The sequence below is a fragment of the Arvicanthis niloticus genome, chromosome 3 (genome assembly GCF_011762505.2).
Source record: "Arvicanthis niloticus isolate mArvNil1 chromosome 3, mArvNil1.pat.X, whole genome shotgun sequence".
NCBI classification, from domain to species: domain Eukaryota; kingdom Metazoa; phylum Chordata; class Mammalia; order Rodentia; family Muridae; genus Arvicanthis; species Arvicanthis niloticus.
Genome location: NC_047660.1, coordinates 82908289 through 82926773, shown reverse-complemented (window position 1 = coordinate 82926773; position 18485 = coordinate 82908289). Strand labels below are relative to the sequence as shown.

Below are 18485 nucleotides of genomic sequence, written 5' to 3'. Positions count from 1 at the left end.
AGTTCCCGCCAGCCAGGGTCACACAGTGAGACTCTGTGTCAAAAAAAATCAAAACGAGTAAAGAAATAAGAATAGGCTATCACTGTATAGCTCACGTGGGCCTGAAACTTACTATGTAGTCCAGGCTGGCTTCAAACTTGAAATCCTCCTGCCTCAGCCTCCGCAGAGCAGGGATGACAGGCCTGAAACACCATGCTCATTTAGAAGTTTTAGCCAAAATCAACAAATAAAAAAGAAAAGCCACTGACCAATATTCCTTTTCTGTGTGTTGACGTGTAGCCTTGAGGGACACGGTGGGGGCGGGGTGGGGGCGGGGCGGGGTGGGCGGGGCTGCTGAGATGGCTCAATGAGGGCAGCGTGCGCTGCGTGAGTCCTAAACAGGATCAGATCCCCAGGGCTCATTCAAGGTGGAGAATTAACTGCACAAAATAGTTCCTGACCTTCACGTGCATGCAGCGGCACGTGCACGTCTCTCTCTCTCTCTCTCTCTCTCTCTCTCTCTCTCTCTCTCTCTCTCTCTCTCTCTCTCTCTCTCTCTCTCTCTCATACACACACGTACATACACACTCTCACACGGAAAGAAAATAGATTTTGAAAAAAAGGTAATTCTGTTCTCTCTTTTGAAAACTAACCAACCAAGGATCAGCAGGCAGTGCTCCCACAGACCCATCTATGCCAAGACTGCGATCACCTAACAGAGTCAGTAGGTTCAGCGTAAGAGATTTATTTCTGTCTCCTTCCAATTTTCATCGGATTTGGTAGATGGGTTCTATTTTTTTCTTTTTCTTTGGTGTAGAGACTTGTGTAGCCCAGGCTAGTCTTGAACTCTCTATATAACCGAGGATAACCTTAAACTTCTAATCCTCTTGTTTGCACCTTCTCTGTTTTGGGACTGTAAGTGTGCACATGTGCCTGGTTTATGCAGTGCTGAGATTGACTATAGGGCTTCCTGCACGACAGGTGAGCACTCAACTAGTGGGCACTCTGACAGATAGTTCTGCAGTTATTGTGTAGACACAGTTCTATAACTTGTTCCAGGACTGGCCATTTCATTCTTGACTAGCTCAGTATATCTCTGTGTCAGCGACAGTATGCCTCTTCATCTCTAAATAAGAAGAGAGGAAATGATCCTTCAAACCTGTTTGTTGACTCTTCAGGAAGCAAAGCTGTAGTCTTTGAAAAATACAATTATCCCAGAGACCTAGAGGTCTTCTCCATGTCTTGCAAACTCCCAAAGAGAAAAGGGTGAGGCTCTTCTGCCCTGGTCTAGCTGGATGAACTTGAAGTGACTATTGTAGGTGATTTACCCAACCCCTGGTTCTCTCCTCTGTGATGAACCAACACACTGTGAGTGAGGCTCAGGGATATAAGGATATCAAACATCTTTATACATCACTTCACAGGAACTAACAGAGGTCTGGCCCTCTCCATGGAGCATGACAGGTTAACGTACAAGCATGGGTTACCATAAGTGGTATCACACACAGAATGGCTGTCATTCCAGTCTTTCAGTTGAAGAGACTGACAAGTAACCTCTGGGCATGTGGCCTGGCTTCTCCCACTTGCTTGCCCACTGATCCATTGCATTCTCCAAGGCAGAGCCTGGGAAAGCACTGGTGATCAATGGTGCTGAGTTTCCAGCCATGGCAGCACAATGTCCATTATTAAGGACTCTAAAGTCCTCCAGGAGAATTAACTAATAATCTCATCTTCTTGGGTTGGAGTCAAACAGCTTTTCACTGTGCTTCTGGGCAGGAGCCCAGGTTAGTTTGGGTGATTAGAGGGCTGAGAACCTGGTTTGGGGCTGTTGTGGGGTGGGGCTCATTGCTAAAATTCCTTCCCTGAAAGAGACTTAAAGCAATGTCTACTCCTCCCAAGGTCCCAAAGACAAACGGAGGTCAGATGAGCCCAGGTGAGGGGTTATAGGGCTGTGCTGACTCCCTCCCTCCAGTGCTCACAGAAGCTGTACTCAGGAGGGATGAGGGCTTCCCTTTACCTGTGTAGGTGGGGCCCCACTCTAGTTTCTCCAGGTCTCTCCATATGCTCCGTCTCGTCTCCCCAAGCTAAGTGCAGCCATGGCAGGTGGCAGACAGCAGCTGGATACTCTTCCCCTATGCCAGGCGGGGTGAAGTCTGAATGTTAACAAGCCCAACCAGGATGAATTTTGCAAGGGGCAGGGTTTACAGTGAACCCCCAAAGATAGTGTTTGCTTGGCCCAGAAGACAGTTACCACAGGGGCTGACTGTGTTGTTCCCTGGACTGGCAGATGCTGAACACTGAGCATTTCAGGGTGGGGAGGTGTTACAGTGAAGACCCAGAGGGTCTCTAGGAAAATTTTATGTAACTGCTCAGACAGTGGGAGAGTTAATAGAAAACATTTTATCATTACTTTAAATAACTTTATTCCTAAGCTAAGAAACAAATTGTGTGTGTAGCCATAGGTCATATTCTACATAAGTCCAAGTCAGAATACCAAAGGGAAATGAATGTCTTTCTAGAGATGGGGCCGAAGGGCCAGGTGTGGTGACAGGCAGGCAAGTCTGTAGAAAGCTCTTTCTTGGCAGCACATACTGTAAGCTCTCTGGAGCCCTTTTCAGATTGGTCAACTATTATGGGCCCATCCCCACCCCTTCCTGGGCCCTTTCCTTAGGCTGTACTGGAACAATCGGCCCTCAAGGTTGGGGGAGTTGGAGGAAAAAAATGCACACCCAGAAGGCGTATGCAGCAAACATTATTTATTCTTTCCTGGAATTGTGTTTTAAAGTCGTTCAAACTCCTTTGCCATAACGGGACTATCATACGAACCCCGAATTACCTCCTCCCGGAAGGCTCCTGAGACAGGGGAGCTGATCCCATCACTTGGGGCCAGCACAGGCTCCATGCCTGTGAGAGTGGCATCTCCATTCAGCAAGCTCTCGGGTTTAAGGACTCTTGATGCCACATGAACTAAATTGCATTGTCTGAAACATGGAAATGTCAGATCCCATGGCTTTGCCCCTGCTTCCTGCTTTCTGTGTATGGTGTGTGGTACATGAACATGTGTATGTTCACTTGAGTGGAGGCTCAGGACTGGAGTCTTCCTCAATGACCCTTCTCTCCTTTGAATATAGAGCTCACTGGTATGGCTCCATCTTTGCCTTCCAAATACTCAATTAAAGGAGGGGCAGCAACATCCACCTGGCATCCCTGTGGGTTCTGGTCCTCACACTTGTACAGATGCTATGACTTCAGAGTCACCTCACCAGCCCCAGTGGCTGCTTCTTTCTTCTGTGCTCCCTGCTCTCATCTAGGGTGTTCTGTTGCCCTAAATGACTGCCCCACCTCGAGGTCCTCTAGCCCAGTGGTTCCCGACAGCCCTGAGACAGGCCATATTCACATGTCCCTTACTCAAGCCAGACTTCTAGTAGCACCTATTCCATGAACCAAGACCTGCACATAGTAAGAGAAACATTCCAGGAAAGAATCTAGAAGCCCCTGACCTTGCCTTATTCATTTTTGTAAAAACACCAGCTTTTACTCAGAATATACTGAATTTGGTTTTTCATAATACTCCAATGAAACCAGTGACCTAACTCCCACCTCGGTGTTGGTGTGTACATGTGTGTGGGGGGCTGGAGACTGACATCAAATTGCTGTCCACTTCAATTCTTTTTGATTACATGTCTTTATTTGTGTATGCAGGTATAACATATGTGTCAGATAGTTTGGAGGAGTTGGCTTTCTTTCCACCATGTAGAAATGACCAGGAGATTAAAATTCAGGTCATTAAGCTGGAAAGCAGCTGCCTTTACTTACTGAAGCATCTGGCTGGTCCTCCAGTCCTCCACCTTACTGTTGAGACAGGGTCTCTTGCTGAGGTCACCAATTTGGCTAGGCTGGTTGGCTCTAGAGCTCGGTCCCTGTTCTCCACCGTCCCTACTCAGGGACACAGCTGCCATAGGCTTTTACTGGGTGCTGGGGCTCTGAATTCAGGTCCTCCTGTTTGTGGGGTAGGCACCTTACCAACAGGGTCACCTTCCCCAGGAACCCCACTCTCCATGTCTTGACAGATAAAAAGCAGTAGCTGAGCAGACTACTCTAGCTTATAGACTAGCCTACCAGTGAGCTTGGTTGGGGTGATCGTGAACTTCTGGTCCTTTTGCATACCCAAGTACTGCACTTACAGGTATATATCTCATATACACTATATGATATATTAATAGTATATTTATATATTAATTATATATAACACACTAATATACTGTATAAAATACATTGTTATATATAATATGCATTATACATGTGTATAAAATGTAAGTACTCTACCAAAGTAAGCTGGATCCACAACCGGACTCTAGCTTTTCTTTTAAAAAAGATTTGTTTGTTTATTTTATATATGCGAGTACAGAAGAGGGCATCAGATCCCATCACAGATGGTTGTGAGCCACCATATGGTTGCTGGGAACTGAACTCAGGTCCTCTGGCAGAGCAGTCAGTGCTCTAACCGCTGAGCCACCTCTCCAGCACGAACTCCAGCTTTTAATGACTAACAGCAACACGATAAATCAAGAACCTGTAATCTAGAATAACTTGTTAGGGAGAGGATGGAGGAAGTGTTTGGTTTTTTTTTTTTTTTTTTTTTTTTTTTTTTTTTTTTTTAAAAGAAAAACAACAGAACCAAGCTTTACTATGTAGCTCAATTAAAGGAGCTACATAGTGGATTCAGGAGCTCTTCCTGCCTCTGCCCTCCCGAGTCAGGTCTCATAAATCTCATGCTCATTTTGAACTTGCTATGTAGACCAGGATGGCTTCAGACTCATGCTCCACCTGCCAAGTGCTGGGAGTGTAGGTGTGAGCCACCATGCCTGCAGAGTGGCTGGGAGCATAGGTGTGAGCCACCATGCCCGCAGAGTGGCTCAGGGCTAGAGCATGCTTAGAATACACAAAGCCCTGGTTATAAAAAAAGCCAATTTAGATCTTAAACTGCAACTGTAATATGGTCATCTGTTGGGGTCCACACTAGCCCCATGTTGGGGTGGCCAAAATAATGTTGGGGTTCACACTAGCCCCACGTTGGAGCGGCCAAAAAAGTCGCAGCCCAGGCAAAATGTTGAGGCCCGGGCCAACCCACGTTTGGGCGGCCACTGTATCCCGGCCCAAGCTGCCGCTCCGGTCTGCGGGTTGGGGTTCAGCAAGAGCGAGAGGGCAGATTCTACCTAATGTCTGATGTGTCTGATTCGTCTATATAGTCTGATTCTGATCTGTTCTGTCTCTGCCTTTTATATGTCTTACTTCTAAGCCACGCCTCTAAGTTACACCTTTAATCATCCCCTTAGGTCTTGTCTCTAACTCTGATCTCTATACTTCTAAGTCATACTCTTAAGTCACACACCTTTAATCTCACACACCTTTAATCTCACGCACCTTTAATCTCAAGGTATCTAAACCAAGATCATCGGAGTGTGCTCAGTTGTTGTAGGCTATTGTAATCCAAATCTCATGTCAGGGTATATGGCTCAAGATGGCTGCAAAGCTGATAGCCTCTTTCTGCTAAAAGTTGGCCCCCAACAGGTCCTTTTTAATTTTTTTTTTTTTTTTTAAAAGAGAAGGCTGGGAAAACTTACGGAAACCCTGTCCTAGGTTGGAGCAAAGGACCCCAGCCTCCCTTTCCCGTCCTTGGATACTCAACAGCCATTGGTTGAGCTCCTGTCTTAGGATGGTGAGGCCTCCCTTCACCCCAACAGTCATCTGACACACTAAACCTCTTCCTGTACACACACACATCTCTGCCCGTGTGGCACATGCCTGCGTGTGTATGCCTGTGGGCAGATGTGGAAGCCAGAGGTTGACACTGGATGTCTTCCTAAATCACTTTCCCATTTTGTTTGAGACAGGGTTTCTCACTGAACCTGGAGCTGTTTAGTCTAAACCAGCTAGCCAGTGGCTCCCAGCACTAGGGTACAGAGGCAAGCCTTCTCACCTGGCAACAAACAAAACAAAACGAAATGAAATGAAACTAAAAACAGGTGCTGAGGGTCTGTACTTAGGTCCTTATGCTTGTGCATCAAGCATTTAACCACAGAGCCCAGCCCCATATACACACACGTGCCTATCCGTCTGGATTCAGAAAGGAGCTGTTTTCTGAAGCATAAGCTAAAAACAGGTATGTAGTTGTCTTGATTTTGGCTGGTTTTGTTCATGCCTTTATTCCACCCGAGCAGTGCAGAGCTCTGGCTCTGGAGAGGTTTAACTCATTTGAAAGTTCCCATTTCTACAGATTAAATAAAACACACAATTAGAACTTTTAGTAGGTGCTAAAACTTGGTTTTGAAATTTTATTAAAAAAATATATTTGCAAACATATAAAATTTAGGATGAAAAATGCTCATTTTAAAACATGTAATAACTTAATATTTGCAAACATACACAGATGGTATAAAATCCACACCACTAAAAAGGTTAATGAGGTGGTATTGCGCTCACAGAACGAAAGCTTCACTGTGGCGCAGGGCTTCTCGTCTCCTCGGAAGGGCCGAGAGCCTGGTGCAATGAAGTCATGAGAGCCACATGGCCGAAGCAGTAGAGAATAAGACCACTCAGCACGTACACCAACAACACACGTCTTAAGGTTTCACAGATAAAAGGGAAACACAACTTTGCATTTTTTCCCACTTCAAAGTGATCTGTATTGCATTGCAGCGTTTGAAAGAGTGATGGCAAATTGGAATCTGAGTGAAACATTGCACGTCTCTCCTGCTGAAACTTGAAATAAAAAAACCAAAACAAAAAACCAAAACAACTCCAAACTTAAACCCCACAGGCTCCTGGAGGCCCTGGTCCTCATGGAAATGCTCCCTGTGAGCGACCTTCAAAGCCCACTGTAAGGTGCTCTGCTCAGACCTGAGCGTTTTGGATTCTTGAACAGGGTGGGCACTGCTGGTTCCAGAAGGTACGCACTCTGAACACAACTGAGGAAAAACAAAGGCAGGCAGAAGAAACACATGGTCCTCAGCAGGTGTGCCACGAGGACACAGGACTTGGGCAGTGAGCCCTCCCTCCGTGCCTGCCGCACAAGGTCCTCCTGTGCCTGTGCCCTTCTCTTCCCTCTGAGCTGCAGTAAGATGGCCAACTCTGCTGTGTGAGCAGGTAGGCACCTTCAGTTTCATGGTGCATTATCAGTATCTCAATGGCAGTTACGGCCTCTACTACTGAAATGAGGAAATTTCAAATGACATTCTTTGGGGGGAAGAGAGCAATAAAGCTGCATGGTTTTAAAAGATTATTTACTAGTGGATTCAATGGCATTATAATTAATTCCCATAAGAAGATTCAGGCCACAGGTATAACCAATGGTTGCACATGCAAAATCTGGTCATTGGTATCTAAACCAAGTCTGGGCTAAGGCCTGGACTTGGGTTTGGAATGAACAGTCCATATGGAGCCTGCAGGGAATGCCTTTCCTGATACTGATGGTTACTTGAGATTCAGCACTCAAAGTCAAGTAGATCAAGCGGGGCCCCGGAGAGGTAACAACCGGGAAGAAGGCAGTCTGAGAGGGACTGGAGGGGTCAGCTAGGGTGTTCACCTATTCAAAGACATAACATTAACTACAACAAAAAGAGCAGTGCCACTCACTGGTGACACCCCAGACATGCTGCATGCCAAACTCTGGGCTGCTCTTCCCAGACCCTTTGACCACCGGGGTGAGGGGGTGGGATGTGTACACAGATGGACCAAATGACCTAATGAGGTCTTCTGGACTCTGCCAACTTAGCAAGAAGCATCTCCAATGTCCCTTTCAGTCTAACTAAGGTTCCAGAAGACACTGTAAACATGCAAGCTACGCTGGCTAGCAGAGGGTCTGGACAATATGCCTGAATGAGGAATAAGGCAACAGAGCTGACTCTCAGGCCAGCCTCATCCAACTGCACCTATAGTCAGGCTTGGCCTGACTCTCTGGGGACTCATTCTGGCCTAGCTTCCTAGAAGTCATGATCTGGAACTTCTGGCTTCTGAATTTTAAGAAAAATGCTTGGAGCATGTAAATCTCAGAGCTGAAACAGGTTTACCCGCCTCAAGTCTCCATCCCTTCAGCACTCAGAAGTTGACATCTACACTGAGGAAGCCTTCCTTCTCAGAGGTTCTCATTCTGTTTATCATAGTCATTCCTAGGATTAAAGGGTCAAAGTATCAGGTCTGACTGCAGACGCTCTTTAAGGGCACCCATTCTTCACCCTCACATAACACTACACACACTCAAAAGCATCAGTGAAGTTCACATAGCTGTCGGAAGAAGATGCTTTGAATCATCCGTTTGCTGATGTGCACTGAGCCCACACTTGGGGATGATCAGGTCTAGAGCGTGCTCACTTTAGACAGCAGCCCTGCGGCTCCCTGACCACCACCACCTCCTCCTGTCAACAACACTCATCACCTCACTACGACTTGACTTTGCTTAGATGACATGTGAACAATTAATTTTTGGTTGCTATATTTACACACTATCATGAAACTATCCCTAACTTAGTATGAAAAAGTCTAAGCTTCCCTGAATTCTGCACACTTCACACATAACCAGGTAGACAAGAGAAGACAGTCAACTGAGAAGCAGAAACATTGTCCAGGAAGCATGTTGAGATCAGTATGAGCCAATCAAAGTGTTCTTTAGGCTAAAAACTAAGACCAAAGTAAAATAAGTAATTAATAAGTAATTTTCTAAAACTTCAGCTAGAGAGAAATCGATGAGCCTTTGATTGAGTTCCCATTAAAGCTTAAGCAACTGTCCCGGTGGGAGCGCTGCGTCTGTCAGTGTTAGTCACAGCGAATCCTTACGCTAGCTGGTTGAGTCAACTGGGTTGTTACCCATCATTAAATAGTGCTCAGAAAAGTAAGCAGTGCATCTTAATTGGTTAAATACTAGAAAATGACCTGTATCATAGAAACGAAGACACTTTTCATTCAAAGAATATCTCAAAATTACTATTGCTGAAATAATCAAATTCTACATTAAAATATTACCAAACACCATTACATGCCATAAAAGAATAAATAGAAACCATGGCAGATCAATAGCAGCATCACAAAGCATCTTTACAGTTCTGCACTGCGGCTGGGAGAGCCCGCAGCCTGGGAATATACTGTGAGGTTCTGTGTCTCACACTTGCTTTTTGACTCCATATTCTACAACAAAGGAAGGGCAGTGTGAGGACAGCTCCCTTTTCTGCATAGCTTTAAATGCTCTCAGCACATCTGAGGAATGGAACCAGAATGGCTTTGTCAGATTGGTCCACTGGTCCTTTTGCCAAAGTGTTAAGGAAAACAATCAACAATAACTTGAACTGTGTTTAGACAGAAAAGGAAAATAAGGCTGCGCTTCACACACAAACTTGACACTTAAACTGCCAAGAGTTCACTAAAACGGAGCCTTCTGGTAGAATCTGGATCTGTGTGGCCCGGCCTCTGCATCAAAGGTGTGAAGTCTCCTCCACCAGGGCCCAGTGGGCCTAACCAAAGAGCAGTGCTTCACTGGAGTTTGCACAGGGCAGGACCAGGGACACTTACCGGAACACAAAGACATCCCAGAAGTCTTAAGGCCCAAGTGGGGTGCTTATAGAAAATATACTTCACTTGAACAAATACCTTCCAAAGAGTCAGCTTAAATTCTGACCCTTAAAACCTGAAGCTACTCTGTGAGCTGACATTGAGTTCGGAGCTTCAGGGGTATAGGAGGGAGGGGAGGACTCCACCGAGCTCTGCTGCAAGGCTGCTGGCTCCTCCCCAGGCCTGGAAAGCAAGCTGACAATCAGGCAACTCATTCCACACACTGGCTTATAGCTGATGAAAACACCCACGTAACTCAACACAATGGTCTCTTGTTGTTCTGTCAAACAAAGGTTTGCTGGTGATGTTTCACAGTGAAACCTCCATCATCACTGAGAATGTCTGTAGAAAACAGCCTTAAGGTCAAGGCTCTCTTAGGCTCCTCAATGCTCCATGTTCTACTTAGATGTTCTGCAAGGAAGCCTGCTTGTTTTGAGGTGGACCCTCTCCCTTCACACTGCCTTCACTGCAGTCATAGGTTGTGGTTATCTTTGTTCTTGGTCAGAACCTGCAGATAAACTTCATGAAGCATACTGAGGAAGCCGGAGTCATTCTGGAAGACATGGGAAGGAAACACACTGCCTGTTACGTCCTCAGAACTCACCCCCATGATAACACCTCAGGAAAACACAGAACTGACTGGTGTAACTAATTCCCCAATCTGCCCCCAGAGATGGTCACAATGACAGTCCGGGTTGACGTCCATCACTCCACCAGGAGGATATACATGGGAAAAGAGGCTGCTGCCAGGCAGGTTTCTGAATTTGCACCAATATATACAAAGCCTTGTTAAGATACAAAATTAAAAACTAAGCTGACACCCTACATACATACCTTTATTAGATGAATCAGTGTGTCCTGGAGCTGAGACTTGCTGAGAATAATGGAAGGCTTTCTCTGATTTTCTGGTGTTCCAACAGTGAGGGGAGAAGGGGAGCTGGCTTTCCTCTCTAGGTCTGTGGACCTGGGAACTGTTTGCTGGAACACACTGGGGGACAGCAGGACTGAGGATACGGCTGTGGTTGTTGCAGTAACCAATGGAGGGCCTGCAATCTGTGGGGGACACAGAATAACAGTCACGTTTGTTATCCAAGCCATTTAGCTTGCCCTGCCTCTTCCCTTAAGGTTTTATTTTATGTGTATGGGTACTTTGGTTGCACATATGCCCATGTGGTGTGTGTCTGTGGGTACCCATAGAAGGCAGAAGAGGGTGCTGGATCCTCAAGCAAGAGCATCAGTGCCATTCAACAGCCACAGAGCCAGCGCTCCAGCCCTCTTAGCTTGCTTTTTGATGTAAAACTGGGATAGCTGCTTCTGCTGATGACCACACAACAGAACAGGCTAACCTACAGCAGGCAGAAGGCTAACCTCTGAAGACCCAGGAGAGGGGTACAGGCTCATAGGCAGGTGAGCAAGTGCCACAGAGAACTGTGTCTTTCAAGGTTGGTGGGTGAAGGGGAGTGGTGGATAACAAAACAAGTTGGGTGCTTAGGAGAGAAGGACAGAAGTATGCAGGCTGAGGAGCTTTGTCTGCAGATGTGACAGGACAGTGGTGTCCCTTGGGACTCCTCACTTTCCAGGTCAAGGAGTACCTCATACTTACAGAGACCAGGTTGATATATGGCCAGCACCCACCCACTTACAAATGATCCACAAGGGCCCACCCAGTGGCTGACACACCCTCTATACAGTCAGCAAGACATCTATACAGAGTTAACATAAGGTCTTAAGGAATTCTGCTGAGAAGCACAGCAACTCTGTCCTAGAAGGGGCACCTGAGACAGGACAGAGCTGGAATACTACAGCTTTTCACTAAGGTGGTAAGAGCCCACCTTACACCAGTAGAACCCCAAACTGTTCAATGTGCTCTTGGGGAGCTGGGGGAGGATGTCCCAGGGCTGGGGAAATGGCTAAGTGGGGTGAGTGCTCGCTGTGTCTGCACTATGTTAGCTTGTGAGGCTCTGTTTCTGGATCCCAGGAACAAAACACCTGGTTGGGTGTGGTGGTCCAGGGCACAGGGGATAGACAGCAAGTTGGCCAGGCTCAAGCAGAGACCCTGACTCAATATATGAAGTGGAGAACTAATAGAGACACCCAATGCCAGCCCTGGCCTCCACATGGGTATACATGCTTGGGGTGGGGGCATCCTTACCGGGATGGCACTGGGTAACACCTTAGGCTGGGCAAATACTTCAGGATCCTGGTTTTGCTGCATAGACTGAAATGTTTAATGGGGGGAAAAAAGATGAACAGATACAGCAAGCTTCAGTCAGTTGTCTGTGACAGAGCAATCTCAACAAATGGTTCAGAGCTGAGAGGAACTTGTTGGTAATGCTCTCAGTGACTCATCTCCACAATGAGAGCCCTGGGCAGCAGCAGCAGCTCCTGTGGAATTCCCCGAGAGGATGTGTAGACAGAAACTGTCAGGTGACTCTAAGAAAAAAGTGTGATGGGGACTGGGGTCAACTCTGCTAGAGAGCCCTGTCCTCGGCCCTGGACTCTGTCTACAGACTGAGGCTTGCCTCAAATGTGCAATCTTCCTGCCTCGGCCTCACAAGCACAATGTGTACAATATAAATAATAAAAATATTTTCTTGCAGTGCTGAAAGCTGAACGCAGGACGTTGCATAAGATAAGCAAATGGCTCTACTACTATGTTCGCAGCCCCAAGTTCTTCAAAGGTTCTCTGAACCTGGTTAGTGGCACCAAACAGCCTTCATCCTAAGTACACCATAAGAGACAGAGGATGTCCTTTTGTTGTTTTGTTTTGAGACCAGGGTAGTTCAGGTTGGTCTCTAACTTGAGACTCCTCTGCCTCAGCTTTCTTCACTATGGTTTTACAGATGTGCACTCTCATGGCCTTTGGGAAAGAATTAATGTTGTCCAGTAAACAAAGACAGCAGGGTCTTTTTGTCTTGATACAGGATAGCCCTGACTGGCCTAGAGCTTGCTATGTAGACCAGGCTAGACTTGAATCACAGATTGCTCACTGAGACTAAAGGCATGTGCCACTATATCAGGCAAGAACAAGATCTTAAATTAACTATTGCCATCTAAATGAGTATTTACAGATATGGTTTCTGCCAAGCAGCATGCAAGAGTGTAGTGCTGTCTTCTAGGGCTGAATGTGGAGAAGGCAGGTGCAGACCATGACATGAGCGTCCAGACTGAGAGGTGGGACAGACCCTTTCCCTCTATAACCAGAAACCCAAATAAACTCTCTTCCATATGTTTCTTTCTGTAGTCTATCAGAGCAAAGGAAGAGGAGTAAGAGCACTCCAGGCCTGTGATACCTACACACAGCACAGAACCTTGCCCACTGTGTGTCAGATCCAAATGCTCACAGGCAGCTAGCAGTCACAGCAGCACACTGCACTCCCTCCCAGCTGTGACCATGTGACCAGCTCGTTCTCTTGCTGGTAAACTTGCTATTGATGAGTTACTTCCAAGGACAAACCTCTCCCTTACCCTCAACATCAATCTACCATGAAGCCTCACTGACTAGATATTTTAAAAATCTACTTATCCACCGTGCTTAACTCAGGCCCCAACTGCTCAGGCAAAGTGATCCACAGCTTGCCCTAGTATGGGTGGCCTGATTCCTGTTTCTGACATTACCAACAAGTCACTCTTCATTCAGAACCTTTCAATGCCTTCCCAAGGTTTGAAACATAACTCACACTCCTTAACTTACAATGTATTCCTCTTCCAATGTTAACTCCTCCAGCTTTGTTTACACAGCAAATTTGAGTTACTATAGAACCTGGAAACTCATGCATGTATGCACATGTGCATACAAGTATACACACTAAGTTCAGTTACAGATCATAGACAGACTGACAGGGACCCCCTCCCAAACTCACCCCATAGAGCAAATTTAGTTACAGATTATGGAGACAGACAGACACTTGTATCTTTGGCTAGGTATGGCTGCTGCACAAAACAACAACAACAACAACAACAACAACAACAACAACAACAACAACAACAACACACACACACACACACACACACACACACACACACACAAACCTCTGCCTCATGTCACTTAAAGCCATGGCTTCTGTAGTCTTGTTTCTTTCTGCCCTCCTGCTCCTGTCTTACCTGGAGGGTTGGAGCAAGCACCATGTTGCTCAGGGAGGAGGCTGCGGCTCTTGCTGCTGCTGTCTTAGAGGAAGGCTCTATGAAGCTCTCAGGGGTGGCCAGTTGGCCAGCTGCCGAAGAAAAGTTGGGTGCCATCACACCTTTTCCAAGCGGCTGTGCCTGTATTTGGTCATGCTGTGGGGTCAACCTGAGTTTCTGGAGCAGATCAACGCTTGGGAGGGCTGTGCCAGCTGGATTTGCCAGACTCACCGGGGCTCTGAAGGGGCTCTGGCTAGCAATCAGACTGCTGTGGCTTAGCTCAGGGACTGGCTGGTTCAGGAGTGGAGATTTCTGCCTAGGTGTGGTCTTTACTGCTTGCATCATGGTGCTATTCCGAGGTAAGTGGGGAACCTGTGTGGTAGGAGCTTCAGCCGGCAGAGTGGGGCTGAGGACGGGGCTCAGCGGGAGCGCGTAGCTTGGGGGACGCTTGTCACCCGACTGTGCAATGGAGGCGGGAGTAATCAGCACCGGGGCGCTGCCTTCAGGCTGGACTGTGTGGTGAGTGGCAGAATGGACACCCAGGTTTTCAGACTGAGGGGCACCCCCTGACTGCTCAAAGGGAAATGAGAGGAATGAGCTGGGCTCTTTCTGTGATGCATCTCCTAGCAGCTTGTCTGTGTCTTCTGACTCTAGACCCATAGCCGTTGGTTGTTGTTCCTTTGGCAAGGAGGTTCCAAATAACTCTTCTACTGTCAGATGTTTGTGACCAGATGGAGCAGACTGAAAAACAAAAGCAAATGACACAATCAAAGAAAGCTTCAGAAACCAATTTAACCAGAATTCTTTTCCATCACACACACAGGTAAGAAGCCATACTTCTATGTTAAAGAGTAGGAACAATTCAATCAAATAACAAAAGAAAACACACTGGAGAAAGAAAGATTACCAAGAAAACTTAATAAATGAATTATGAAAGTGACGTGTATTTTTTGTGTGAGTTGTATCTGCAGTATACACACGAGTTCATGTGGACACATACATGTCTCCATGTAGGCACACATGCATGTATGTGGAGGCCAGGGGTCAATGTCAGATGTCATCCTCATTGACAAAGTCTCTCAATAAACCAGAACTTTTATTCAGTTACACTGACTGGCCAACAAGCTCTGGACATCTGCCTTCCCAGTGCTGGATTCAAACATGAGTATCATCAGTGAGCCTTTTCATGTGCTGCTAGGGACCCAAACTCAGGCCCTTATGCTTGTATGACAAGCACAGTACTGACTGAACCATCTCTGGCCCCTATGAAATGGAATTTAATACTGAGGCCTGGCAGCATGATTTGCTACTTAGCACTAGATGGCAGCATCATTAAATAAACAGAGTCTCTCTCTCTCTCTCTCTCTCTCTCTCTCTCTCTCTCTCTCTCTCTCTCTCTGTCTCTGTCTGTCTCTCTCTGTCTCTCTCTGTCTCTCTCTGTCTCTCTCTGTCTCTGTCTCTCTCTGTCTCTCTCTGTCTCTCTCTCTCTCTCTCTGTGTGTGTGTGTGTGTGTGTGTATGTGTAAGGGCAGATTAGGGATTTGTAATCCTTTTAGACAATCACACAGCCTTTTGCCAGTATCTAAATCTCAATGCTTTGTAATTCCTTGGTTTTAGCTGAAAAAAGATGCAATTTTATTTTATTTTTTGTTTTTGAGACAGAATCTTGCAATGTAGCCTGCATAGTCTTTAAGCAAGTAGTTTTCCTACTCATTTGCATACTTGTATTCCCAGCACTGAGCTGGCAGGGATGGATGGACAGTGGGGACTTATTGGCCAGACTAGCTAGCCATGCAAACTACGGGCTAATGAGAAACTTTGCTAAAAAATGAAATGAAATAAAATTAATGAAATAAAATTAAAATGGTAGGGTGTAAGGCATGGCATTTGAGGAGCCCCGCCTGCCACATGCACACGTGTGTGAGTCCTTGCATGTACATGTGCACACTTCCCATAATCCACTAAAGCAAACAAACTTATAGAGCTGGGCGTGGTGGTATGTATAATGGTGGTGATCCCAGTCCTTGGGAAGTGGAGTCTAACCATTTTGAAACATTTCCCTATTAAAGGACATTTGGGTTGTATGCGGTTTTTTGGCTATTATGAATTAAGTATCTATGAGTGTCTAAGTTTGTCTTTATTAGCATGTAATGTACATGTTAACAAGATCGTTATATTACAGTTGTGTATATAATGTATACCAGTAAGTCTCCCTTACACTCCACCCTTGTTTTTCATTTGCTATGAGACGGTGTCTCATATAATAACCCAGACTGGCTGGCCTCAAACTCCTGTATAACCTAGGGTTAACCTTTTTTTTTTTTTTTTGGTTTTTCGAGACAGGGTTTCCTGAAACTCACTCTGTAGACCAGGCTGGCCTCGAACTCAGAAATCTGCCTGCCTCTGCCTCCCAAGTGCTGGGATTAAAGGAGTGCGCCACCACACCCGGCCTCTAGGGTCAACCTTAACTTCTAATCATTCTCTCTCTACTTCCCAAGGACTGGGATTACAGGCATGTACCATCCACAGGACAAGACTACAGATGGAGTGTACACACACACACACACACACACACACACTCACACACACAGAGTACAACTGAGAAATGTGAGCATGATGGCTCTTGTCAACATCCTGGATATGACAGAATGCCACACTTTACAAGATGTTCTCAACAGGAAATATTGGAGGACTGCATGGAATCATTCTGTATTATGTGTATATGTATATTATTATTATGGGATAAAATCAGCTTTTGTTATCCAAGGTGGCCTGGAAAAAGTTATACAACAGATTGGCCTCAAACAGGACAGTAGATGACTGTCCTGCCCCAGTCTCTGAGGTGCTGGGATTACAGGTGTGCACTACCACACCTGGCTCCTTCTGTACTACTTACCACTCTACACAAATATAATCAACAGAAGTTTAACGTATCTGTTGTCTTATCAGACCACCAATTATAAAGAGAATGAATCGACTCAATAAATACTTATATTTCTAGGTGCTAAAGACACAGCATTGATACAAGGTGAGTTCTGGGGTGGCCAGGACTGTACAGAGAAACCCTGTCTCAAAAAACACCAAAACACAGCCTTGAACAGGGAGGGAAAACTGTTAGTCTCTGGAGGGTGTGGTGGTGCACTCCTTTTAGCCCAGCACTGAGGAGCAGGAACCAGCCTGGTCTATACAAGCTAGTTTCAGTATAGCAAGGACTACATAGTGAGACCTTGTCTTAAAAACAAACAAACAACAACAAAAACCCAAGCAAATGAACTGCAGGTCCCTTTAGCTTAGGACAGTGGATAAAACCAAACCACACCGCGTTAGGTAACGAAAGTCAGTAAGAAAGTAAAGCAAGCGGAGGACGGAAGGCCCTAAGAAGCCATGAAGAGACCAGAAGAAGAAAACGGACAGTCACTGAGAGCCAAGGAAAAACACTAGGTCACAGTCCTGGTTGAGCAGATTTTAGGAGCTGATGGCTCAGGGAGAGGGGCAGGCCAGAAGCAGGGGACAGTCTTGTGGACCATTCCTGTGAGTGACAGGACACCACAGGAGGGCTGTAAAAGCAAAGGGTGAAAGTTGTGTTTACTAGGGTCATTCTGCTGGCCTGGGTGAGCACAGAGAAGGCAGTATCAAGAGCAAAAGCTATGGGACCAGAAGGAGGCTGCTGCCTAGTCCACATGTTCCCTGGACCTGGGAAATGAGCTGGGCATATGTCGTTATGATGTCACACATATGATCTGACAGACAGACAAGTAAGAAACCAAGCTTGCAAGGTGGCTCAAACCCTCGTGAAACGGTGCTGTTTGGCTATCTGACAAAGCTACGGCTTTAACTGTACAAACCTTGTCTTGTGACCCAGAGGGTGTCTCTTCTAGAGTCTCAGTGCTTCCCAGATTGGAGAGCTGAGTGCTTGGCTGTAGCCCAGGACTGGAGATATTTGAGCCGCCCATCTGATTCTTGAAAAAGAATTAAAAGAAAAAGTCTATCATCTGAAAAAAGACTGCTGTCTAAAATCTGGTTCACATTTGAAGCTATCGAAAATACTTTAATTAAAAAAATACACAAAAAAATTCTTAAAAATTTTTCTATCAATTTTCACCTTAACTTCTATAATAAAATTTCTATAAAGTGGAGAATCTATTTCTATACATGGTAGCTCCAACTGTTATTGCTTTAATCACTCATTTTAAGGGAAGATACCATTATTCTACTAGATTTTCCCATGACTTACGTTACACGGGACGCCTTTAACTGTTGGGAGAGGCAGTTCTACCTGTACTACACCCACCTCAACAGCTGGGTGCCAAGCACTGCCACACTGCAAAAGTGTGTTGGCTCTCTATGGTCATGACCTCTGAGCATTCCAATAAACCAGTGGTTTCTTCTGTCATGGATTTGTCTTTTCAAAAATGCTAAGGTGGAATGGAATATAACCATGGTAATGGCTTCTGTCACTTAGCATAAAGCCTCAGAGATTCACGAAACTATAGTATCAACAGCCTATTCCCTTTTAATTGTGGAGTATATAAGATTTGTATTGTTTTCATTTTTAAAGATTTTATTTTATGTGTATGAGTGTTTTGCCTGAATGTATGTATGTGCATCATGTGTGTGCCTGGTCCCTGAGGAGGTCAGAACAGGGAACTGGATCTCCTGGAGCTGGAGATGTTGTGAGCATGTGTACTGGGAACTGAACAAAATCTTATGGAACAGTGGGGCTCTTAACCACTGACCATCTCTCTAGCACATCTTCATTCTTAAACTATTTGTCTATGTGCAGTA

At 45.8% G+C, this 18485-nt stretch overlaps 1 protein-coding gene across 2 annotated transcripts in view; it reads right to left on the bottom strand.

Annotated features, from left to right (window-relative positions):
- Positions 1-6300: 6300 nt before the first annotated feature.
- Dcp1a (decapping mRNA 1A) overlaps positions 6301-18485 on the bottom strand; it is a 47420-nt gene continuing 35235 nt past the window's right edge. The window contains exons 6-10 of one of the 2 annotated variants that reach the window (XM_034497319.2): positions 17546-17659; positions 13684-14442; positions 11732-11797; positions 10414-10632; positions 6301-10132 (exon numbers count right to left, since the gene is read on the bottom strand). In XM_034497319.2, coding sequence (XP_034353210.1) covers positions 10052-10132; positions 10414-10632; positions 11732-11797; positions 13684-14442; positions 17546-17659 — 1239 coding nt within the window. In that variant the 3' untranslated portion in view covers positions 6301-10051. The remainder of the gene's footprint in view (positions 10133-10413; positions 10633-11731; positions 11798-13683; positions 14443-17545; positions 17660-18485) is intronic. The other variant, XM_034497320.2, reaches the window with a different exon arrangement.